The sequence below is a fragment of the Salvelinus alpinus genome, chromosome 5, assembly GCF_045679555.1.
Source record: "Salvelinus alpinus chromosome 5, SLU_Salpinus.1, whole genome shotgun sequence".
NCBI classification, from domain to species: domain Eukaryota; kingdom Metazoa; phylum Chordata; class Actinopteri; order Salmoniformes; family Salmonidae; genus Salvelinus; species Salvelinus alpinus.
The window spans coordinates 63,470,152-63,496,089 of NC_092090.1; the positions used below are offsets into that span (position 1 = coordinate 63,470,152).

Consider the following 25,938-nt stretch of genomic DNA (forward strand, 5'->3'; position numbering starts at 1 on the left):
GGGACCTGCCATCCCCCAAACGTTTTTCAATTGTTCCTGCTTATTCAGCCTCCTACTTTCTTGGCGGCTGGCCCTTCTTCCATGTCTGGGGGTCGGAGAACAGGAACCCAGGCTAGGATGTTAGTCTTTACCCCCACTGTACAGGAGGTACCCCCCTGGACACACAGAGGAGAGCAGAGCTTTAGCCTGGGTATCAATACTCTCTGTGCTATTTACTTCCTGGCCAGAGCCATATACAGTCAAGTCCATAACTATTGGCACCCTTGATAAAGTTGAGCAAAAAAGACTATAAAAATAAATAATACAAATACTGAGCTGTATTGTACGCACACAAAAAAAGGGGGGAAATTATTTTATACCAATACAATTGCTCAGAAAATAGATTTTGTTTAAAAAGTAATAAAAGATAAGGGTCAAAATTATTGGCACCCTGTTTTCAAGCCTCTAGCACCCTCCCCTTGGAGAACACGTTGGGAGGGATCTTAGACCATTCCTCCATACTGAATCTTTCCAGATCCTTGTTAACCACAGGTTTTCAATGGGATTCATGTCTGGAGACAGATGGCCATTGCAAAATGTTTATTTTTGTGGATTTTGATTAGTGCTTGGGGTTATTGTCTTGGTGGAAGATCCACTTGTGGCCAAGTGTCAGCCTCCCGGCAGAGGCAACCAGGTTTTGGGCTAAAATGTCCTGGTACTTGGTAAAGTTCATGATGCCGTTGACGTTAACAAGGATCCCAGGACCAGTGGAAGCAAAATATCGCCGTAACATCAAAGATCCACCACCATATTTTACTGTAGGTATGAGTTATTTTTCTGCATACAGGTATGCTTCCATTTTGATGCCAAACCCACCACTGGTGTGCGTAGACAAAGAGGTATATTTCTATGTCATCTGACCATAGAACCTGTTCTAATCCAAGTGCCATTGCCGTTTATCAAACTCCAGGCTGTGCTATGGTCAGATGACATAAAAATAGAGCTCTCTGGCCATGCACACCAGTCTGGCGACAAAAAATGGAAGCATACAGTGCATTCAGAAAGTATTCAGATCCCTTGACTTTTTCCACATTGCTACATTACAGGCTTATTCTAAAATGGATTAAATACATTTCATCATCAATCTACACACAATACCCCATAATGACATAGTGAAAACAGGTTTCAAGAAATGTATATAAAAAAAAAGATACCTTATTTACATAAGTATTCAGACCCTTTGCTATGAGATTCGAAATTGAGCTCCGGTGCATCCTGTTTCCATTGATCATCCTTGAGATGTTTCTACAACTTGATTGGACATGATTTGGAAAGGCACAAAACTGTCTATATAAGGTCCCATAGTTGACAGTGCATGTCAGAGCAAAAACCAAGCCATGAGGTCGAAGGAATTGTCCGTAGAGCTCCAAGACAGGATTGTGTCGTGGCACAGATCTGAGGAAGATTACCACAAAATGTCTGCACCATTGAAGGTTCCCAAGAACACCGTGGCCTCAATCATTCTTAAATAGAAGAAGTTTGGAAGCACCGAGACTCATCCAAGAGCTGGTCGCCCTGCCAAACTGAGCAATTGGGGGAGACGGGCCTTGGTCAGGGAGGTGACCAAGAACCTGATGGTCACTCTGAAAGAGCCCCAGAGTTCTTCTGTGGAGATGGGAGAACCTTCAAGAAGGACAACCATCTTTGCAGCACTTTATGGTATAATGGCCAGATGGAAGCCTCTCCTCAGTAAAAGGCACATGACATTCCGCTTGGAGTTTGCCAAAAAGCACCTAAAGGACACTCCGACTATGAGAAACAAGATTCTCTGGTCTAATGAAACCAAGATTTAACAATTTGGCCTGAATGCCAAGCGTCACGTCTGGAGGAAACCTGGCACCATCCCTACGGTGAAGCATGGTGGTGGCAGCATCATATTGGGGGGATGTTTTTCAGCAACAGGGACTGGGAGACTAGTCAGGATCGAGGCAAAGATGAATGGAGCAAAGTACAGAAAGATCCTAGATGAAAACCTGCTCCAGAGCACTCAGGACCTCAGACTGGGGCGAAGGTTCACCTTCCAACAGGACAACGACCCTAAGCACACAGCCAAGATGACACAGGAGCAGCTTCGGGACAAGTCTCTGAATGTCCTTGAGTGGCCCAACCAGAGCCCGGACTTGAACACGATCGAACATCTCTGGAGAGACCTGAAAATAGCTGTGCAGCGACACTCCTCATCCAACCTTACAGAGCTTGAGAGGTTCTGCAGAAAATAATGGGAGGAACTTCCCAAATACAGGTGTGCCACGTTTGTAGCTTCATACCCAAGAAGCCTCGAGGCTGTAATCGTTTCCAACGGTGCTTCAACAAAGTACTGAGTAAAGGGTCTGAAAACGTATGTAAATGTGATATTTCTATTTTTATTTGCAAAAATGTATAACTTGTTTTTGCTTTGTATTGTGTGTAGATTGAGAAGAAAACAATATTGAATCCATTTTAGAACAAGGCTGTAACAAAATGTGGGAAAAGTCAAGGGGTCTGAATACTTTCCGAATGCACTGTATGCAGAAAAGTACCTCATGTTAGAATATTGGTCCTAAATTAGCCAAGGTAGTCAAGTGGAAAGAAACATGTTGAGGAAGTATCCTGTCACTCAAGTGTTGATGGCAGGAGGAAGTCAAAAGGTATTACAGCAGTGTCTACCTTTATGAAACAGTAGACTCAAAACAATGACAATCTTCATCCAGGGAGAGAACAATGGAAACAAACAATAGAAGTTCAAACCTGCCAATCATTTGAGGTGGTGTAAGTGGCATTAGCCTACTTCAACTAAAAAAGATCAGCAAAAATTAATTCCAGAACTGTGTGTTCTTTCTAATGAAAAAAATAACTGACAAGTTGCGCTGCCACATTCTTACAACTTACATTTTTATTTTATTTAACCTTTCTTTTGACAGGGAGTCCTGCTGAAACCAAGGTATGTTTTACAAATGAGCCCTGTAATTACAAAAATATACACATCCAATACAATATGAAACAGTACAATAAGTGCGGCATTAGGTGGATAGACTAACAGCATAACTAGTATTTCCTCTGACTAACATTAGTGGAAGGCTACAGTGTTCCGTGCCATGTCATATTATCTGTGCCGACTATATACCATAAACTGATAATGCGTCAGCTATCTACTGATAGCATTGTCAGGATCCTGATAATGTGGGCAGAATATGTGGCCAGGGTCGTATTCATTTGGAACCAAACAGAAGCAAACGGGTCGAAACAGGAAGGGACCTACCGGGTTTTCCGTCGCAAAACATTTTGCTATGGTTCGCTAGAATGGGCACTAATGAATACGATCCAGGTCTCAGAGACATGAGCCGATTTACATGAACATGCGTAAGGTATTGATAATGAATGAACATAATATTGATATGCTGATAACACTGTAAATTCTTAGTGCCTTCAGAAAGTATCTTCACCCCTTGACTTTTCCACATTTTGTGTTATAGCCTGAATTTAGAATGGATTTTATTTGTCACTGGCTTACACACAATACCCCATAATGTCAAAGTGGAATTATGTTTTTTACATTTTTACAAATTAATTAAAAATGAAAAGCTGAAATGTCTAAATGAGGCAGTGACTGAACTGAGAGAGAAATCATGCAGGGTATTCTACACCATTAATAAACTAATTGAAATGCCTATTAAAATACATTCAGTTCGTTTTCGATGCATCATTGGACCAATTGCTTTTTATGGCGGTGAGGTATTGGGTCCACTTGCGGAACAAGATTTCACACAATGGGACAAACACCCCATTGAAACACTGCATGCGGAGTTATGCAATATTCTCCTACATGTCCAGAGTAACACAAAGCACAATACATACAGGGCAGCATTCGGGCAATATCCACTAATAATAATTTTAAAAAAGAGCTTTGGAAACATCTAAAATATACTGACACCCTCTCAAAACATTACCAAGCCCTGCAATGCTAAGAGCTAAGCCAAGAAAATAGTTGCCTTATCCAGCTGGTCCTGAGTTCACAAATCTGTTCTACGAACACACCGAAGCCTCAGGACCAGAACATCACATCAATCAACCAAATTACAACACGGTCAAAACAAAACTACATCACTTATTGGGATGCACAAAGCAAAATTAAGTGCTACCTGGCCCTAAATTGACAGTACACCATAGCAAACTATTTGACCATGGTTACTGATCAAAACCTTAGAAAAACCTTAACAAAATACAGACTTGATGCTATTGAGAAGGGTAGACACAGGAAACCTGGCTCCCTGTAGAGGAACGGTTGTGCAGTCACTGCACCCCTGCAGAACCTGAGACAGAGCTGACAATATGTAAAAACTATAATGCATTTGGAGAGGTCCCCCCCCCCCCCCCCACACACACACATTTTTGGGTGTTGATTTTTTTTTTGAAGGTTTCCACGACCTCTCTGATGAGAATAGGCTACCCGTCCTGTTGGGGGAGGATGTAGAGAGCTGTGGGGATGGCAGCGCACTACATTGCTGCCTGCCATAAAATGAGGGACAGGAGTAGCAACGTTTCCATGAACTTGTCCAGTGATGTTTTTGTAGACATTTGGATAGTTGGCATAGAAAATAGATGTGACTATTGTCTGCTACGGTGCTTTTCCTTTGAACTGTCGTGTGGCTATAAAAACAGCTGGAGGTAATGACGTCAAACCACCCCAACGACTTTCTTGCAAGTGGTCAAAGTGTTTCCATTATCCATTTATGGAAATTGCGCATTAATAAATTGCCGACAGCCTGTATGCCCTCCCACCTATCTGTTTCTCGTCTCGGGTAGCTCGCAGAAGCCAGAATGGATAGAATGCAATAATTTACTTTTAGCCATTTTCAAATAATTCTCACGTGCCAACGTATCGCCACGGCCAGTGCCATGGTGAAACTTGCACAGCTGTCGATATGAAATAATTGAACGGGGAAACTTGCATCCAGCCAACCAGAAAGCAAGGCGAAGCAATTCAGGCATTCTTGAAAGTCAGGACAATCCTTGTCCTGCAAAGAAACATTTATTTTTACAGTTGAAACATTTATTTAGCACGCTTGGCATCACGTGCAATCATTCGGCAATCATAATTTATTTGGAGAAAAAAAACAGTTTCCATCATCATTGCCACAATACAGAGACTTATACACAAAATAAAATCCACCCGTCGAACAGATAAACAATGTTGATCTTTAGAAAATGTGACATTGTTTTTGTCGACCTGGGTCAATGGAAACCTGCCTAGTGACAGACCAACCAAGTGTTATCTACTTATTTATTTTCTTATTGATTTAAATATCTAATACAACCCCATCCCCCCACACCTTTGATTATTGTTGTTACTGATGGTCCTGTTTGTGAAAATATTTATTACCTTTAAGGATGTTGATATAATCCCCCCCCCAAAGAAATTATATCCTTGCCTTTCATGAACCAACACTTGCACTTTACTCCCCCCCCCCCCCCCCCCCCTACTAGCACTGATGTTAATGATTGCTACTTTGAGGAAAAATGTACTTACTATGACTGAGATAGGTCGTTGTCCCATCTATCTATCTTAATTAAGATGAATGCACATGTAAGTCACGTTGGATAGGAGCGTCTGCTAAATTACACATTTAAAAAAATATATATTGTTAATGAATCATTCCATTTGCAATAAGTACATTGTTACATTATGCCAATAAAGAAAATGGGACAAACACCAAATTGAGACTGCATGCAGAATTAGGCCAATAACCGTTAATTTTCCAAATCCAGAAAAGAGACGGTAAATTCTACAACCACCAAAAAGAAAGTGATTCCCAAACCTTCCATAACAAAGCCATCACCTACAGAGAGATGAACCTAGAGAAGTGTCCTCTAAGCAAGCTGGTCCTGGGACTCTATTCACAAACACAGACCACACATAGCCCTAGGGCAGCAACAATTAGACCCAACCAAGTCATGAGAAAACAAAAAGATAATTACTTAACACATTGGAAAGAATTAACAAAAAAACAGAGCAAACTAGAATGCTAATTGGTCCTAAACAGAGAGTACACAGTTGCAGAATACCTGACCACTGTGACTGACCCAAAATTAAGGAAAGCTTTGACTATGTACAGCCTTGCTATTGAGAGAGGCTGCCGTAGGCAGACCTGTCTCTTGAAGACAGGCTATGTGCACACTGCCCACAAAATTTGTTGGAAACTGAGCTGCACTTCCTAACCTCCTGCCAAATGTATGACCATATTAGAGAAACATATTTCTCTCCGATTACACAAACACACAAAGAATTCAAAAACAAATCAAATGTTGATAATCTCATATCTATTGGGTGAAATGCCAGTGTGTAATCACAGCAGCAAGATTTGTGACCTGTTGCCACAAGAAAAGGGCAACCAGTGAAGAACAAACACCATTGTAAATACAACCCATATTTATGTTGATTTATTTTCCCTTTTGTACATGAACTATTTGCACATCGTTACAATATAGCCATACTATGACATTTGATATGTCTCTTCCTTTGGAACTTTTGTGAGTGTAATGTTTTCTGTTCATTTTATCATCTATTTCACTTGCTTTAGCAATGTAAACATGCCAAATAAAGCATGTTGAATAGAGAGAGAGAGGAGAGAACCCTAAATCAACAACTTTCTATTTCTCACCTATCCCTCAGGGGACATGTGACAGCACCCTCGGGCCCTATAGGGACATATAAAGGGCCCTTACATAAACGTCCCCTAACTGGTCTGCGGGTGAAGGTTCACATCACTGGGCATAAACAACGTACAGATGTAGGATCTTATTTTGATCACTCTTTTGTTGCTGAGAATGTTCCTGTACTACAGGAAATGCAAACTAGAGTAGTCAAGGTTTAAAAAGGCTTCTAAAGTTTGTAATTTCCACTTTAAAGTGTGACTTGATTTGCCAGAACAACAAATGTCCATTAACTATAATTCACATTTATTGTTGCTGCAGGATTATTTTCCTGCTGTAGCAAACTGGCTCGAATTAAGACGGCATCTGAGTTTGAGTTTATTTTACTGGGACGGTGCACAATAATCAACGTTTCAGTAAAACTGCCGGTTTTAGCCAGCCGGCTAATTGTCAACCGCAGTCCCTGGGCAGGTTATCAAAAACAATTACAATAACAATACAGACAATCAATGAGCAGTGAGCACACGCAGAGCAACATAAGACAAGCAAGGCATAGCATATAGACAGAGCAACATAGCACAAAAAGCAACAAGACAAAATCCATAAAAGCAACGAAGTATTTACACACCTCACAAACTACAGACAACATGGAAAGCAGCAATACACAGCTAGAGATTATGTTCACAAGTCTGATTGGCCTTTAGCCATGGCTTCATGTTTTTTGTGAACGTGTGATAGGTGGTGCAGTTGTGTGTGTGATGGCAGTGTATTCCAGACATGGGAAGCTCTCACAGAGAAAGAAGATTGACTAAAGGTGCTTTTCCTTATGGGAACTATACATTCACCTCCCATGGCAGACCTTGTGGATCTGCTGTCATATATTTGGGTTTTCTGTTTAACAAAAGTACTGAGATGAGGGGGAGCCAGGCAATTTAGGATCTTGAATACAAGACATGTGTCAGTGTATTGCACAAGATTTTTCCAACTCAGGAGCTCATGCATTCTGAGGATGTAACAGTGATGATGGCTATTGGGCTTCCTATCAAGTACTTTGAGAGCCTGTTTGTAGACAGACTGAATGGGTTTTAATGTTGTACAGCAAGCTTGGGCACAACTAGTCAAGCAGTATGTTAAGTGGGGGAGAGTCATAGATTTGAAGTACAGTTTTGCTACCTCTGTAGTCAAACACTTTTGTATTAATCGGAAATGAGCTAGGTTGAATTTGGTTATTTGAGTTACCTTTTTCACCTGCTTTTTAAAAGAGAAGTTGGAATCAAGTATGATGCCAAGGTACTTAAAATCAGATACCACCTGGAGGTTCTCCTCTGACACATAGACATCTGGCTCAGTAGCATCAGTTGCCCTCTTTGTGAAGAACATAGACAGTTTTTTTCACATTGAGATGCAAACATGAGTCACTGAGCCACTTTGTAACCTGGACCATTACAGTAGTGAGTTCTTGTGCAGCTTGTTGTTTGCATGCACATATATCATTGTACCATCTGCATACATTTGAACTTCAGACCCAGTAGACAGAAGGCAGATCATTAATGTACATACTGAACAGGAGGGGCCCCAGTATTGATCCTTGGGGCATGCCCACATCATAGCTAAGAGTGGGCAACAGCTCATTGCTCACTCTGACACGCTGAGTTCTGCCTTCAAGGTATGATTTCATCCATCTCAAGGCATCAAGGGAAAGTTGAACTTGGACAATTTTGTGATGAGAACCTCATGGTTAACAGTATCAAAAGCCTTCCTTAGGTTCAGAAACACAGCCCCAACAACGCCCCCTTTGTCCATCTTGGACTTCACATTTTCCAGAAGAAAGCAGTTGGCCGTTTCTGTGGAGTGTTTTGCTCTGAAGCCAAACTGCATGGAGAGTAATGTGAAGGGGCTATTATTGAGGTGGGCAATCAGTTGTTCTGCTACACACTTTTCAACAACCTTCGACACCACAGGTAGTATACTAATGGGCCTGTAGTTACTCACATCAGCAGGGTCACCCGATTTAAAGATTGTTGTTATTATCGCGGACTTCCAGACCCTTGGAAACACCCCCTGACCAATAGATGTGTTGGTGACCTTAGTAATGGGGCCAATGAGTGACTCTGGGCTGAACTCTACCTTTCTTAAAAACTACAAACACATCTTTGGCTTTAGAGTTGTTTTTGAGCTAATCACCTTGTTCCCCTCTGAAGACCAGTTGAGTGTCATTCACTAGCACTGAGCCCAAGAAACAAGTGGAGGGGTTCTGTGTCAGTACCCTGGCAGAGTCAACAAACTAGGAATTGAAGGCTATTGCTATTTCGACTGCATCCTGTGTTAGATTGTCATTCCCCGTGATTTCTAGTCTTTTTGCAGTGTTACTATGCTCTTTCCCTGTTAACTTTTTTAGATTCTCCCAGATCAATTTAGAATTTCCCTTTGCTTCACCAATTTTGTTAATAAAAAAGTTTGCCTTGGCCTGTCTGATTTCTTTCATCACCTTATTTCTCAACATGGTAAACCTACGTCTGTCATGCTCTAATTTGAACTTTAGGGATGTTTTTAGAGCATAATCTAGTTCTTTTCATCAGTTTCCAGATTTCTCCATTTAGCCAAGGAAGAGTGCTCTTTTGGCCAGGTTTGGATTTGATTTTCTTTAGGAAGCCATTTATTGTAGTCTGGATTGTGGATAGAAAAACCTGACTATCAGCTTCCACATCTGTATTGGACAAGAGATCATTCCAGTTAATTGCGTTTGTCAAAATAATTTTGTTCACTCTTAGGTATTCTGAGTTGATCAGGCTTTCTAACAGTAGAGAGGTTAAACCTGTTCTGTAACACTACAACTACCACAATGCCACATAGTCCCTTCAATTTCCCAGCTCTAGTGCCTCATTTCCTGAAAATAGCCCTCCATATTAAAAAAGAATGTCACTCCATACATTTCCAAAGACAGTGTCCTTCACTGTCCAATTGCCCATGTTATCAGGAGCAGTTCAAGCATGCCCAGATGTTTTTCGAATCACTTACAGCCCAAAGGGACAGTGATATGATCCCAATGGTTTAATTAGCTGATCTAATTTGGCGTAAACCAGGTGGGCATGCTGCCTGCCTGAGCTGTGTTGGCACTCCCAGGGAATAGAGGCTAGTTCCCAGGCAATGCAACGGTCTCTTGGTGTGCCCGAGGGAGGCACATGTCTCTAAAGGCGTGACACGGAGGTTGTTGTTGTGTCTCTTCAGGTGTGGTGTTAATTGGCCTACCTAGCTGTAGCTAAAATGTGCTCATATCTTGGCGACCACCGGACAGATAGAACCTACACCTCTGTGACCTGAGTGTCGCGTGCGTGTGCGTGTGGCGCACTCACCCTGCAGAACCTAGATGCATGAGCCAGACTTCAGGTCACAGAACTGTACTTTCTGGTCTTTGGTACCCACTGAGAACACACAGATCAAGGGATTCATTGAGAGGTTACATACATGACTAAGACAAAGGAAAAACATCTTTACTTTCACTTTGTGTGTAAATGCTTTGTGACCCAGAGGAGAAACTGGAGGCCCTGGTTCTCTCAGATGAGACAGGAGTGTAGCTATATAAGAAAGCACTTGTGCCAGCCATTGATATACATGAGCTCACAACACAGATCATTATTCACACAGAGGGTGTGAGCAGTCAGGGAGCAAGATAATTGACAGGGATAGACACAATCAGGTTTGAGTCCATTTGTTTCAAACCCGGCAGAAGTAAAATGATAATTCTGGTCCGAGTAGCACCAGGGGCGTGGGCGGACAAAGGGAGAGTCAGTGACAGTAACATGGAGAAAGTGAGCGAAAAACACACACACACAGAGAGAGAGCGAGAGCCCCTTTGAAATGCATTGAGAGAGCGATGAGGAAAGAGAGCAGTGTGGGTGTTAAACAAGTGATTTGGCAGGTATGTACAACCAGTCTGTCCTGCTCTGTCAGCAGGGGGGCACCGCCTGGATTCCTATCATGTCTATCTAAACTGTTCCGGAGTAATTTCCAACTCCTGAGACCCCAAGGGGCATACACTTTGTCAACCCACCACACCGCTGTTTCACAATCAGCCGTCATGCGAACAGCTTTCAAAATCAGTGGAGAGAATCATTGCTGCAGGCCTTGCATCAGAACAGAAGTATGCTGTGGAATGAGCATAGCAAAAGGGGCAAAGGATTACCTTGTTGACAGGTTTACAGAATGGTTCTGCCTGGAGAGTAGAGCCAATGTTCATTCTTAGATTATATCAGTAAGACAGACTGTTCCTTGTAGCGTCAGCTGTGTTCTTTGTGTCAGTTGCACTGTCTAGTTGTGTCCATTTATTTTTTCTAATAGGTTTTTATTTTATGCACTTTGAGATTATTCTGTATAATGAAAAGAGCTTTACAAATGTAATAACGGATTATTATAGACAGTAAATAATATTTTAAGCACACAAACTTGCTATTATTGGTCTGATTGGTCAAAAGACTAATAATTGGAAAAAATATCAGAATTGGGCCGCGTAAACGCAGCAACACACACACACACACACACGATGAGGCTGTGATTCCTGGAGATGGGGGACATGTGGTGGCAGTAGACGTTCCCTTCATACTGGAACACTTCATTGGGCTACAGACACACAGGAAGGAGAAGGAACTAATCAGCTTTAGTTCAACCTGAACATAAACCTGATATCTATGTGCTGTAGAGGGACAACAATACTGTTCAGTCAGTCGGTCAGCCAGTCAGCATGACAGGAAAGAACACTGCCGTGACTGACACAATGGGACCAGGAGACAGAAATTAAGAATGTGGCTGTGAGACTGAGAGAGAAATGGAGCGGAGGAATGGAGGGGAGCAGAGAAGAACATGGCCGTGTGGGAGAACAGAGCACGGCAGGGGACTAAGAGGCTGGAGGAAGGCAGCAGAGTGACAGTTACAATGCAAATCCATCTGCAAACACAAGTTCCCTCTCTGGTGCCTTGGCTGCCACTGTGTGCCAATACTAGCAAGGGCTGACCCAATGGGTACACACAGAGGGGGCTCTGTCTCAACACACTCAGTCACATACACTTATCTCTTAACCTTTCATGGGCTCAGAAAATGTCAATTTAATATAAATGAGATACAATGCTGATGCTTATCCAGGACATAGCTAACCCACACATACATACTGTAGCTAGCTAGACCTTTTCTATTATACAAGGCACTTCTTAGCTGCTTAAGTGTGGCGCAGGTACTGGCTACTGATTCCTGGATCTGAATTCCTGTGTGTGTGCATGTGCGTGCCTGTGTGTGTGTATGTTTTACTGTCCTTTAGCTGACCCTTTGAGGTAACCATGGAGCCAGTGTAACTCTAGCTCAGCATAGAGTGCACCATATGAGGCAGAGCGAGAGCGAGACGGAGTGAGCTAGAGAGCGAGAGAGAATGAGAGCGAGACAGAAAGAAAGTGAGAGACAAAAGGATGTATGTGAGAGAAAAACAACGGAAGAGAAAGAGTCTATGTAGGAATACCTTTTAGTGTCTCAGTGTCCCGGGCCTTCATGGTTTTGTCGAAGGAGCTGGACACAATTATGCCCGTGTCGAACGGGTACCACTGCACACTGAACCTGTGGACATACCGACTGGACCTGCAACACACACTCACAGTGACCATCAGAGAGTTTCTCTCACACACACTCGCTGTCTCTCACACTCGCTCTCTCTCACTCACTCGCTCTCTCTCTCTCTCACACACTCGCTCTCTCTCTCTCTCACACACTCGCTCTCTCTCTCTCTCACACACTCTCTCACACCGCATTTGTTACACCACAGGCTCTAGTTTGATCTAATCTTGACTATTGCCCAGTGATATGGTCAAGTGCTGAGCAGCAGTCTTGCACTTCAATGTACACATTGGCCTAATGTCAACAGTGTGTACAGTACCAGTCAAAAGTTTGGACACACCTACTCATTCAAGGGTTTTTCTTTATTTTTACTATTTTCTACATTGTAGAATAATAGTGAAGACATTAAAACTATGTACAGCTTAGCACACTCTTAACTAGCTTCATGAGGAATGCTTTTCCAACAGTCTTGAAGGAGTACCCACATATGCTGAGCACTTGTTGGCTGCTTTTCCTTCACTCTGCGGTCCAACTCATCCCAAACCATCTAATTTGGGTTGAGGTCGGGTGATTGTGGAGGCCATGTCATCTAATGCAGCACTCCATCACTCTCCTTCTTGGTCAAATAGCCCTTACACAGCCTGGAGGTGCGCTTTGGGTCATTGTCCTGTTGAAAAACAAATGATAGTCCCACTAAGCGCAAACCGTATGGGATGGCGTTTCGCTGAAGAATGCTGTGTTAGCCATGCTGGTTAAGTCTGCCTTGAATTCTAAATAAATCACTGACAGCGTCACCAGCAAAGCACCCCCACACAATCACACCTCCTCCTCCATGCTTCATGGTGAGAACCACACATACGGCGATCATCCATTCACCTACTCTACATCTCACAAAGACACGGTGCTTGGAACCAAAAATCTCAAATTTGGACTCATCAGACCAAAGAACAGATGTCCACTGGTCTAATGTCCATTGCTCGTGTTTCTTGACCCAAGCAAGTCTCTTCTTTTTGGTGTCCCTTGGTAGTGGTTTCTTTGCAGCAATTTGACCATTAAGGCCTGATTCACACAGTCTCCTCTGAACAGTTGATTTTGAGATGTCTGTTACTTGAACCCTGTGAAACATTTATTTGGGCTGCAATCTGAGGTACAGTTAACTCTAATGAACTTATCCTCTGCAGCAGGGGTAACTCTGGGTCTTCCTTTCCTGTGGCGGTCCTCATGAGAGCCAGATTCATCATAGCGCTTGATGGTTTTTGCGACTGCACTTGAAGAAACGTTAAAAGTTCTTGAAATTTTCCACATTGACTGACCTTCATGTCTTAAAGTAATAATGGACTGTTTCTCTTTGCTTATTTGAGCTGCACTTGGTCTTTTACCAAATAGGGCTATTTTCTGTATACCACCCCTACCACAACACAACTGATTGGCTCAAATGCATTAAGGAAAGACATTCCACAAATTAACTTTTAACAAGGCACACCTGTTAATTGAAATGCATTCCAGGTGACTACCTCATGAAGCTGGTTGAGAGAATGCCAAGTGTGCAAAGCTGTCAAGGCAAAGGGTGGCTACTTTGAAGAATCTTATATTTTATATTTATTTTTGATTTATTTGACACTTTTTTGGTTACTACATGATTCCATGTGTTATTTCATAGTTTTGATGTATTCACTATTATTCTACAATGTAGAAAATAGTCAAATAAAGAAAAACCCTTGAATGTGTAGGTGTGTCCAAACTTTTGACTGGTACTGTATGTCAGTCTCTCTTGACTCAAAGTAGAGGAGAGATTGACTGCATGTTCTTGTAAGAAATATTATACATTTCTGTATAATCCACTTACAGTGCATTCCGAAAGTAATCAGATTTTGTCATGCCAATTTTGTTACGTTATAGCCTTATTATAAATGGATTCAATAGTTTTTCCCCCCTCAATCTACACACAATACCCCATAATGACAAAGCAAAAACAGGTTTTTAGAATGTTTTACAAATTGATAATAAAAAAATAAGTAGTCAGACCCTTTACTCAGTACTTTGTTGAAGGACCTTTGGCAGTGATTACAGCCTCGAGTCTTCTTGGGCTTGGCACACCTGTATTTGGGGAGTTTCTCCCATTCTTCTCTGCAGGTCCTCTCAAGCTCTGCCAGGTGTGATGGGGAGCGTCACTGCACAGCTATTTTCAGGTCTCTCCAGAGAGGTTCGACCAGGTTCAAGTCTGGGCTCTGGCTGGGCCTTATCAAGGACATTCAGAGACTTGTCCCAAAGCCACTCCTGTGTTGTCTTGGCTATGTGCTTAGGGTCGTTGTCCTGTTGGAAGGTGAACCTTCGCCCCAGTATGAGGTCCCTTCTCCCCCGATGGCTCAGTTTGGCCTGGCGGCCAAATCTAGGAAGAGTCTTGGTGGTACCAAACTTCTTCCATTTAAGAATGATGGAGGACACTGTGTTCTTGGGGAACTTCAATGTTGCATCCATTTTGTGGTACCCTTCCCCAAATCTGTGCCTTGACACAATCCTGTCTCAAAGCTCTATGGACAAATCCTTCAACCTCATGGCTTGGTTTTTGCTCTGACATCCATTGTCAAATACATACACTACTGCTTGCACACTCATTGGCAAATAAGTGCTTTCGAGGATGCACAATAGCACATACCCTCTCTCTCACACCCACTCCTGTCCACCAATATTTAGTGAAGTACACAGTTATAGTGATGCTGCCATCTAGTGGGTGCCATCAGATATGTGAGCCACACACACCTGTCTACCATGCACACTGCTTTACAGGTGTACTGTGGTTTCCTGCTTTTGTTCTCCAGGTCAAACACCACAATCACTCCATCTGCCCCTCTAGATAGCATGCTACAGAACAGCCAAGAGGAGAGGGTTAGCTTCCAACAGCACCAGGAGGACTCTAAAGATGTGCTACCTACATTTAAGTCATTTAGCAGATGCTCTTATCCAGAGCGACTTACAAATTGGAAAGTTCATACATATTCATCCTGGTCCCCCGTGGGGAATGAACCCACAACCCTGGCGTTGCAAGCGCCATGCTCTACCAACTGAGCCACACGGGACATGTCCATGTTGAGTTGTTGTAGGTTGCTTACTCATGTATCAAGTTATGTTGAAATCAGGTTATGAGGGAAGCATGCAGTACGTTATAGGCCTAGGCTATATGGTAATCATAACAAAATAATGTTCTCAATTGTAATATTGTCAGACCTACTACCAATGACAGAGTGAAAAGATATTTCATATTTAATGATACAAATAAACTTTTATTTAATTTTACATACTAAATAGGCTACACATCAGGAACCAAGCATCATTCAAACTCACGTATAAAAGGGAATCCATCAGAGAAACAATGGAATAGTGTTCACAGATGGGATGATGATTTGGCCAACTTTCCCCCTCACTGTTGACTCTGCCCGTCTCAGGCAAAGTGTGTCGTCAAGTCCAGCCTGTCTTGCTGTTAGAAACCCCAACAACTTCCCTCAATATATGTATATTTAAATAATTTAGCTAGCTAGCATGACTGTTTGTTATGGTTGTTCTAAAGCTAGATTAGGATAACTAGTTTGGCTAACCACGTACAAATTCAATGTCGTTAGCTACTAAGCCAGTTTTGCAAACGTTTTTTGTGTACAATAAATCTCTGTGATCTGGATTTATAAAAGTCAATAGAATCATTTGAATCAGTCAATTTTCACGCTCTGTCTTATTTAAACTGATTTAGCAAGCTAGTTTAGCTCCAGCCAACAAGGGGTGTGCGCGGCCATGTTGTTACGTCAGGATTTTTGAGACCTCGCTGGTATAACAAGTGCACTGATTGGTTCCTCTGATTCTGCCATCCAATTAAAACATATCTTACTGTTGTCTGTTTTTAGATACGTTTTAGATACGGGAGATTGCATAAACAACAAATCCAATTGAACATGCGTTGATAGTTGAGGTTGTGTGGTGAAAAATACGAGCCCGATAGCTATATCATATTTTTTTAATATGAGCAGGATCGGGGGTCTATTACGCCGGAGCTTTGGGTTGATAAAAGAACATGTGGGCACCGACCATTTAGGAAATAAATATTACTTGCAGCCCGAGCAAAAAACTTGGACGGGTAAGTTGCTAACGCTTTAGCTACCTCATCCCAAGAAACTTTGACCTAGACAGCCACCTCTGTAACGTTATTGTTGTCCTAGCTATAAGTAACGTTAGCTATCTTCTGGAACTCTCCAGTTTTATTAGCCACCTACTTTAACTAGAAGCTACACGGTTTAGATGGCTAGCTAACGTTACAGTAAATGGTATAGGCTACAAAGTAAGCAAATGTAACAGTTGCTATGTTAGCTAGCAAATATTCGTTTTAATATGTAAAATTATAGCTAGCTCAAACCGTGACCAAATCTTCCTACACATTTTAATTTTAATCGAGATTATTACATTAGTGGCATTGAATTCTGATCTCTTTGCTACATGTTATTGAGATCTTGGCTGTTGCTTTTTGTTTCATGTAAGATATGACCACTAGATGGAGGACGTGTACCTGTTTTGATATATCCCAAACAAATCACATCAGTTTCTCCAATAAATTCCATACACTCCTCTTCATTGTATGTTAATTGAAACGTCAAAGCTCAGTGAAGCCCATCTCTGTTAAAACATACCATCATCAATGCCATCAAAATATGGCACTGCAACCCTGTCACATAATTACAATAAGTTAATCTCTCTCTACTCTTCAGACACTTTCCATTCAACATTTGTTTGAGGATGTAGAATGAGGTCAGATTTCTCAGCTGAGAAAGATAGTGTGTATGTAGCTTAATATATAAGCCAAGCCTCAGATGTGAGTCAGCAGACTAAGCTGTGGTGACTAGGCACTGTTGTCCCTCAGGTAGCAAGGTTCTTAGTAGGCAAGGTCGAGGACATTCAGGCTGTTCTGTAGACTGAAATAGCTTCCTTACCTCGTCTCTTTTCCTTCACCAATGACTTGACAAGGCTTGACATTGTAGCAGGGAGACATCCTTCTTCAATTTATAAGTAAGGAGTGTGTGTTGTCTCAGCATCTAGTTTGAAAAATGCAAAACAATGTGATTGAAATTCACCCAGTCCTTTCACGTGTCAGTACTATCTAGGAGAGAGGAGATTTAGGATCAGTTTTGCCTTTTAGATAGATCATAATGAATCCGGTTAGTATGGATGGGGGGGACCTGATCTTTGCTCAGAAATCTCAACATACAAGGGAGTTAAGCGTTGACTAGTGTGGGTGGATTGGAGCTCCGACTACATTGAGTCGCTGTCAGTTGATACCTGTAAAATCTTAAACGCTTACAGTGTACGTATGTTTGTCCTATGTAAAGTCGGGCCTGTCTTTGTTTGCTTAAATCCATACTTTTGAATGAAACTTTTGTCAAATACAACCACCAACCTTTTCTTAGTTTCAATTGCTCTAAAATGTAGATTACCCTACGTAATCTGAGATTAAATTGGGGGCATTCGCGCTGAGTTGCCATTTTAGAGCAATAGAAACTAGGAAACGGTTGGTGTGGATTTCAGCAAACAAAGACAGGCCCGATTTTACACAGGACAAACATAGGTACATGGTAAGGGTTTAACATTTTACAGTATCGACTGACAGCAACTCGATGTAGTGAGAGCTCCAGTCCGCCCACACTCGTCCTATTGAAATGGTTTGACTAGGTCTGCATTTTCAATCCGTAAACCCATGTTAGCTTTATTAATTTACCAAGATGATCTCCCTCTCGTGGTGTAGGATTTAGCGAGGAGATATTGGCCTGGTACCCATTCACTCACTAACTGCGTCATTTGTGGGGGACGACATGTTTACTGTTGCCTTGTTGTTGTCGTCATGTTTGTTTGCGAGACCTCTGCCCACCTCGTCTTATTTATTAACGTGAAGTTATCCGTAAGTTATTTCAAAGCATGTAGGTGGCTGGGTATTCAAACGTCGTAGAGGCCTGTGTTCAGCACAGTCTAGGCCTAGGCTACTGCACAGGGAAGACCTCTTTTGTTATTCAGTCATTAGGCATACAGTGATTTCTCAATGGGACCTCTTGTGCATGAATAGCCTAGGCCTCAAGTACATGCACACTTATGTCATCACATATTGGCTGTGTAATGACACGGGTCATAATGGTTGATTCTCCACTCACTCTTCCTCACCACAGGGCTACTACCACACACACCATTGGCGTAGCACACAACCCCGTAGCCCTGACAAGCTTTACACCCTCCCACCCATGTCCTCATTACATGTAGTGCAACTACAACACTCATGGTCTGTAAAGTTCTCTACTTTTGATAGATTTAAACGAACAATATTGGAATCACCATAGTCGCAACTATAAGCTGTCAACTCCTTCTGCCTGATAGATTCAAATAGAATATGCTTTTTGGTTCAAATATGTGACATTTAACTAGGTTTTAAAGTCCTAAAGCAACTGAGGAAAACTAAATTGCTACTGTGTGAATGAAAAATAAAAAATCTGTCAGATTTTTGTCTAATGTCAACTCAACTCTGTCAGTGTGGACAAATCTGATAGAATGTTTGTTTTATTGGGGATTTTCAAATGAATAATTTTCCATATTTTGCAAATGTTTGTATTGAACTTTTTATTTTTAAAGACACATGTCTGTTTTGAGTATCTGTTGTCAACTCAGTCACGGATGGCTAACGCCCTTAAACTTTTTTTTTTTCTCTTCTCAATATTCTGCAAAAATATTTTCATCACTGTTCCGCAACACATGCTTGAACAATTTGAAGTATTTGCCGTGCAGGACCTAAGGGATAATGTTTGCTTTAGAAGTGTTGTTTTATGTTCTAAATCTAGGAAAACCGGTCATAATGCTAACGAAATTAGAGCATTTAGTAGTGCTATAAAACTAAACAAAGATAAGTTTGGAGATTTGTATTACATATTGCCTTGCTCGGACCTTGCGCGGAGCCCCTGCGAAACTGCGCTACGCCACTGACGCACGCGATCTCTCCTCTTTCTTTCGCTCCAACCTTGTAGAAATAAAGGGGATGTATTATTAAGTTCATACGTCTTGCTCTTTTAAAAAAAATCTTAAACTGCACAGACAGACTGCAGGCTCTTTACAACAGCAATGCAGGTGGAGGAGGAAACTATTTCTCTCTCCCTCCCCCTCTCTTTAGTAAAATCATAGGTAACTCTCTCTCTCTCTCAACTATCTGCTCAATCTATTCACCTGTCCCTATTCGTCAGTCCTCCTTTGATTTATTTATTTTTTGTACTTTAGTGCTCCTATTTTCTATCCCTCTCAATCTGTTGGGCTGTATGAAACTGGGGCGTAAGTAATATAATGCTGGGTGTTGTGTTCGGTTGCCCAGGACAGAATTGGAAAAAGCAGAGGGGAAAATATTCCAGTGTTATATTGTTCAAGCTATCTCTATCCTCTCCCTTCTATCACTTTCCCCCTCTATCACTTTATTTTTTCTCTCTCTCACTCCCTCCCTTCCTCTCTCCCTGTAATCCAGCTCTTTTTGATGCCTGTCCAGAGCTGTGTAGAATATCAGAGTGGTTGTGTTATGTGAAAGGCTGGGCCCAGCAACATACTACAGTACCCTTGTAAATGTACACAGAGCCTCTTTTAGCCTGGTTGCCAGTCCATTCTAGCTTTAGCTAACTCCTTTTGGCTTAGCCAGTCTGTTTCTCCTTTAGCATTTCTATCTGATAAATGGAATGAGTACACAGAACAGACTATCTATGCCTCTGCCATAGATATGAAAAGTAGGCCTAACTCCATGTCCCTAGCCTGGGCTGCCTGGTGGCTATTGGTTAGCCAGATCTGTTTCCAAACATGACAACAACAAAGGAGTTGGCTGAAGGCAAACTCGGCCTAGATCTGGCTACCAGGCTGTCCGTATGAACACAGAGCATAAGCCTATCCCTTTCTGTGCTCCTCTGTCTTTCTGTGTCTCTATACTGTATGTACCCAGACTGGCTCAACCTCACTGCAGGGACGCCCTATCACACTGACTGGAAGAAAGCAAGGCATTCTGGAGATTGGCCCATTTGTCTTAATGGCAGCCGGGCTGCAGCACTGACGCCCATCCCCTCTTATTTAGGGAGAGCGGAGAGGAGAGCTGACATTATCGCCCGCTGCAGGCGGATTGGAAAATAATTGCCTGTATGATTGCTATTTTTTTCCCCTTGCCTCTTTGAGGAGGTGTAGCCTTTGTCTTGGAATCAGTGGCTGCTCAATAGTGGACAGGGGAAAGGCAGCCCCTTTCATGTGGCAGTGAAAAGGATGTATTTTTAGTGCTATTCACTTAGCGCTGTATGCTATGCAGTTTTAATCTATTGGTCCGTGCGCTGTGCGAGGAGGAATCTGAGGGCTTCAGAGGTGCACCACACTGTGTGAGAGAAAAGAGGCATTGACTTGTCCTCCTGTTACTATCCTCTCCCTTTGTCTATTATTTATTTGATTCTGAGGCTCTGTTCCATGAAGTGAAAACTGAAAGGCTTTCGGTTGGTTCTGCCTTTTCAGGTTGTCTAGTGTGGGAGGGGAGGTTGTGTGCGCGTGCGCGTTTGCAAACCTAAAGAGAACGAGCTAGTGAATTCTCAACACTTCATGCCTTAGCACACTTAACACAACAACAGATGGCTGTGTGTCATCGGAGCGTTCATTCGGGCTGCATATATTCCATGGAAGAAGTCACAGCCGAGAGCGACTGGGGTCCAAAAGGCTGTTTACTCAGCCACAAGCTGTCCCCAGGGGGAGATGAAGGAAGCTGTAGGCCTCTCTTCAACGCCAGCACTGGGTTTGTCATGGAGGCCTATGACCAAAAGCTGCCTGGGGTATTAAATCATCTTCATTGAATGGCAGCGTTGCCATGCTTTGGCTTTCAATGACGGTTGTTTACCCATCATCATGCCAAGTTCATCTAGCTGCATGCAATGTTATCCTCCTATGGACACACATTAGCCAGGCCTTAAGTGTTATTTTATTGGAACAGGTTTAGATTTAATAACGTGTCATTGCACCTCAAAAAGCACAAGAAAGAAGTCTAACACCCACCATCTCTAGTTTGTTCTCTACTGTACGGGAAACTGTAGAGCGTGAAGAACCCAGCAGCTTTGGTGCGCCTAGCAACTACTACCATACCCTGTTCAAAGGCACTTAAATCTTTTGTCTTGCCCATTCACCAGCTGAATGGCACACATACATAATCCATGTCTCAAGTCTTAAAAATCCTCCTTTAACCTCTCTCCTCCCCTTCATCTACACTGATTTTTGAAGTGGATTTAACAAGTATCAATAAAGGATCATGGCCCGGTTGCATAAAACACCTGAAGTCAATTTTCCCCTTAATTTCCTTAACTTTAAGTCTGTTGCACAGAACATTTTAAGGTCAATTTCACCCTTAAATTACAGGACCTCATGGGCACCCTTAAGTGCTTCATTCAGTGTGGAGGTGACTGTTACTTTCATCTGCACTGGTTACAAAAGGAAAACATCAACCAGCTAGCTACTTAGCTAAACAGTGGAAGGTGCACAATCCATGGCTACTAAGCTAGCTGGCTATATATACACTCTGTAAGATAGCTTGACGTACTAGAAAGAAATATAAACAAGTTTGGGGGGGGGGGGAATTAACCGCAATAAATGTGATTTATCTTCTGAAGCAATTTGGTTATCCAGTCTTGGTTGTAGCAAAATAGCTTTCATTTTGTGAGAATTTCTCTCTAAGGTTTAGTTAGTGAATCAGGCCGTCTCCATGGTAACCAGATACTCTTTCTGTCATACATACCGTAAAACTCCTTAAGGGTTAAGTATGCCCTTACCTAAGGAAATATTTTAGGGCTCTGTGCAACGCTCTTAAACAATTCTCTTAGGTAAGGGAAAATTATTCCTTAAGGTAAGCACTTAAGATGTTTTATGTAACCGGGGGGGCCTTTCATACCAAATATTGGCCCCCAGCCCCAAAAAATTGCCCCCTAAATTACATTATTTTCATCCCCGCTATGCAAACAAGGCTGATTTTTGTGACAATTTTACTGTTTAAACAAGCTTTGTTTAGCTAATAAGATGAAAACACTACTTTTGGGTACCGTGTTAACATTACAACATGAAATCCGTGTCTTAAACATTGCTACATTTCGGGACATAGCAAAGAACAAGTGTAATCTGCATGACACAGTGTTACTTACCTTACAGATCACAGTCAGCTAATTTCCACTCCATATGCAAATCCGTTTGAGTCATACACTGGTTTGTTTGGCTGGCATGTTTTTATTTTAAGCTGCCCTTCCTTTATCTACACTGAAATAATATTATTTAATTTGTCCTCTTATGATTTGTTTTCTCTCGCATAGCTCATTAGTACACCTTTGTGGTTGAATATATATTGTAGGTCCTAGGATACGACACTGAATAATGTGGAACTAACAAATACCGTCAAGGGATACCTTACAATTTACAATAATGAACACCTTGTGAAACAGCTGTGAAAACCAATCTGCCGACCATTTACGATTTAAATATATAAACGTTTAGATTTTTGGTACAGTTGTCATTTAATTTATTTTCACAGATTATTTGTACACTCACATGGTAATCCTAGACTTGTTCTCAACAGGCAGCCAGTCTCGGAAAGGGGGATTTGAACAGGGAGACTGCAAAGTCCAGGCACTGCTGCTCTCTTTGCTCTGACTGTTTGCAGTGCTAGTGTTTTTAGTTCATCTGTGTATCTCACATATTATGTGCCCAGTATGATAGAGCAAGAACTTTCTTAGCAGATAATGACAATTACAGTAGCTGTAGATGTAATGAAAAGTTGGAGGGTTGGTAATGGAGGACATTAGGTGGATCCACGTCTGTGTGTTTGGCAGAAACCCTAGGTCATGGAGAACAGGGGCAGAGTTAAAGGGAACAGGGTAGGAGACAGACGTAAACAAGCAAACACACAGGTTACACTTTACTGTGAGAAAATGTATGGATTAGTGCATTGTTATAAATTGGAGGTATGTACTTTAACAGTTTTTGAAAGTATAGTCTACTTCAAGCTGGTCCCCCTCAGAATCAGACTGGCTCTGGTGGATGGGATACCTCCTGGGTGGCTCGGACAGTCGATGGTCCTGAAGTCATTTTGGCAAAGTAAATTGAAGGAGGTAAATGTTTATAAGCTCAGTATAACTACCATTTCTTGCTTTTTCAAATGTCAACCAAAGCTTAACATACTTTGTCTATTGGGCTTCAACGAAGTGTATGGCGTCAGAGCTTTCGGTGGTCGACCGTCCAACTGGAGAAGATTGCTGGCTTCCACAGAGGTAACCCTAGGAAGACAAAAATATCAGTGTTAGGAGAACAGGAGCAGAGTTAAAGGGGACAGGGTATATGCAATTGCATTGTTTACCTCGGTAAACAATGCAATTGCATTGTTTACCTCGGTAAACAGCTCCTGTGCGTACAGCAGGTGATAGAGCGAGTCCTCGGTGGAGGCCTGGACGCTGCTGTTGTGTGCAAAGAGAATTACCTTCATGTTGTCCTCCCACCGTTCCTGGTACGTCAAGGGACTTGCCCATGGCAGTCTTGAGGGTCTGGTTGGTCCAATCAAACAAACTTGGAGGGGGTAGGAACCACAGCTGAAATTGGAAGTTTACATACACCGTAGCCAAATGCATTTAAACTCTGTTTTTTTTTTTTTACAATTCCTGACATTTAATCCTAGTAAAAATTCCCTGTCTTAGGTCAGTTAGAATTACCACTTTATTTTAAGAATGTGAAATGTCAGAATAATAGGATAATTATTTATTTCAGCTTTTATTTCTTTCATCACATTCCCAGTGGGTCAGAAGTTTACATACACTCAATTAGTATTTGGTAGCATTGCCTTTAAATGGTTTAACTTGGGTTTAATGTTTCAGGTAGCCTTCCACAAGCTTCCCACAATAAGTTTGGTGAATTTTGGCCCATTCCTCCTGACAGAGCTAATGTAACTTGAGTCAGGTTTGTAGGCCTCCTTGCCCACCCACACATTTTCTATTATTGACTTTGTTGTCCTTAAGCCATTTTGTCAAGACTTTGGAAGTATGTTTGGGGTCATTGTCCATTTGGAAGACCCATTTGCGACCAAGCTTTAACTTCCTGACAACTGTCTTGAGATGTTGCTTAAATATATCCAAATCATTTTCCTCCTTCATGATGCTATCTATTTTGTGAAGTGCACCAGTCCCTCCTGCAGCAAAGCACCCCCACAACATGATGCTGCCACCCCCTTGCTTCACGGTTGGGATGGTGTTCTTCAGCTTGCAAGCACTCCCTTTTTCCTCCAAACATAATAATGGTCATTATGGCCAAACTGTTCTATTTTTGTTTCATCAGACCAGAGGGCATTTCTACAAAAAGTACGACCTTTGTCCCCATGTGCATTTGCAAACCGTAGTCAGTTTTTTTTATGGCGGTTTTGGAGCAGTGGCTTCTTCCTTGTTGAGCGGCCTTTCAGGTTATGTCGATATTGGACTTGTTTTACTGTGGATATAGATACTTTTGTACCTGTTTCCTCCAGTATCTTCACATGGTACTTTGCTGTTGTTCTGGGATTGATTTGCACTTTTCGCAACAAAGTACGTTCATCTCTAGGAGATAATGCGTCTCCTTCCTGAGCGGTATGACGGCTGCGTGGTCCCATGGTGTTTATACTTGCGTACTATTGTTTGTACAGATGAACGTGGTACCTTCAGGTGTTTGGAAATTGCTCCCAAAGATGAACCAGACTTGTGGAGGTCTACAATTCTTTTCTGAGGTCTTGGCTGATTTCTTTTGATTTTCCCATGATGTCAAGAAAAGAGGCACTGAGTTTGAAGGTAGACCTTGAAATACATCCACAGGTACACCTCCAATTGACTCAAATTATGTCAATTAGCCTATCAGAAGCTTCTAAAGTCATGACATAATTTTCTGGAATTTTCCAAGCTGTTTAAAGGCACAGTCAACTTAGCGTATGTAAACTTCTGACCCACTAGAATTGTGATGCAGTGAATTATAAGTGAAATAATCTGTCTGTAAACAATTGTTGGAAAAATGACTTGTCATGCACAAAGTAGATGTCCTAACCAACTAGCCAAAACTACAGTTTGTTTACAAGAAAATTGTGGAGTGTTTGAAAAACGAGTTAATGACTCCATCCTAAGTATATGTAAACGTCCGACTTAAACTGTATCTATTGACAATGTAAGATATTGAAATACACTAAAAAAAACTAAAGTATATGGACACCTCTTCAAATTAGTGGATTCGGCTATTTCAGCCACACCCTTTGCTGACAGGTGTATAAAATCGAGCACACGTCCATGCAATCTCCATAGACAAACATTGGCAGTAGAATAGCCTTACTGAAGCGCTCAGTGGCATTCAACGTGGCACTGTCATAGGATGCCACCTTTCCAACAAGTCAGTGTCTCAAATTTCTGCCCTGCTAGAGCTACCCTGGTCAACATTAAGTGTTGTTATTGTGAGGTGGAAACGTCTAGGAGCAACAACAACTCAGCCGTGAAGTGGTAGGCCATACAAGCTCACAGAACAGGAACGCAGAGTGCTGAAGCGCGTAAATTCATCTGTCTTAAGTTGCAACACTCACTACCAAGTTCCAAACTGCCTCTGGAAGCAATGTCAGCACAAGAA

The 25,938-nt window shown here is 41.9% G+C and overlaps 1 protein-coding gene and 1 long non-coding RNA gene across 4 annotated transcripts in view; one reads left to right on the forward strand and one right to left on the reverse strand.

Moving 5' to 3' along the window:
- Positions 1-6,321: 6,321 nt before the first annotated feature.
- Positions 6,322-16,044, reverse strand: LOC139576477 (uncharacterized). Of its 3 annotated transcripts, none has more exons than XR_011675125.1 (3): positions 15,607-16,044; positions 12,173-12,288; positions 6,322-11,286 (listed from the first exon to the last, which is right to left on the reverse strand). It is a non-coding gene; the product is annotated as an uncharacterized lncRNA (long non-coding RNA). The 3 variants fall into 3 exon arrangements; XR_011675124.1 differs by having other exon boundaries at positions 12,173-12,931; XR_011675123.1 differs by having other exon boundaries at positions 12,173-16,044.
- A 70-nt stretch (positions 16,045-16,114) lies between these two features.
- ndufaf2 (NADH:ubiquinone oxidoreductase complex assembly factor 2) overlaps positions 16,115-25,938 on the forward strand; it is a 28,389-nt gene continuing 18,565 nt past the window's right edge. The window contains exon 1 of the mRNA XM_071402633.1: positions 16,115-16,387. Within this exon, the coding sequence (XP_071258734.1) occupies positions 16,273-16,387 (115 nt within the window). The 5' untranslated portion in view covers positions 16,115-16,272. The remainder of the gene's footprint in view (positions 16,388-25,938) is intronic.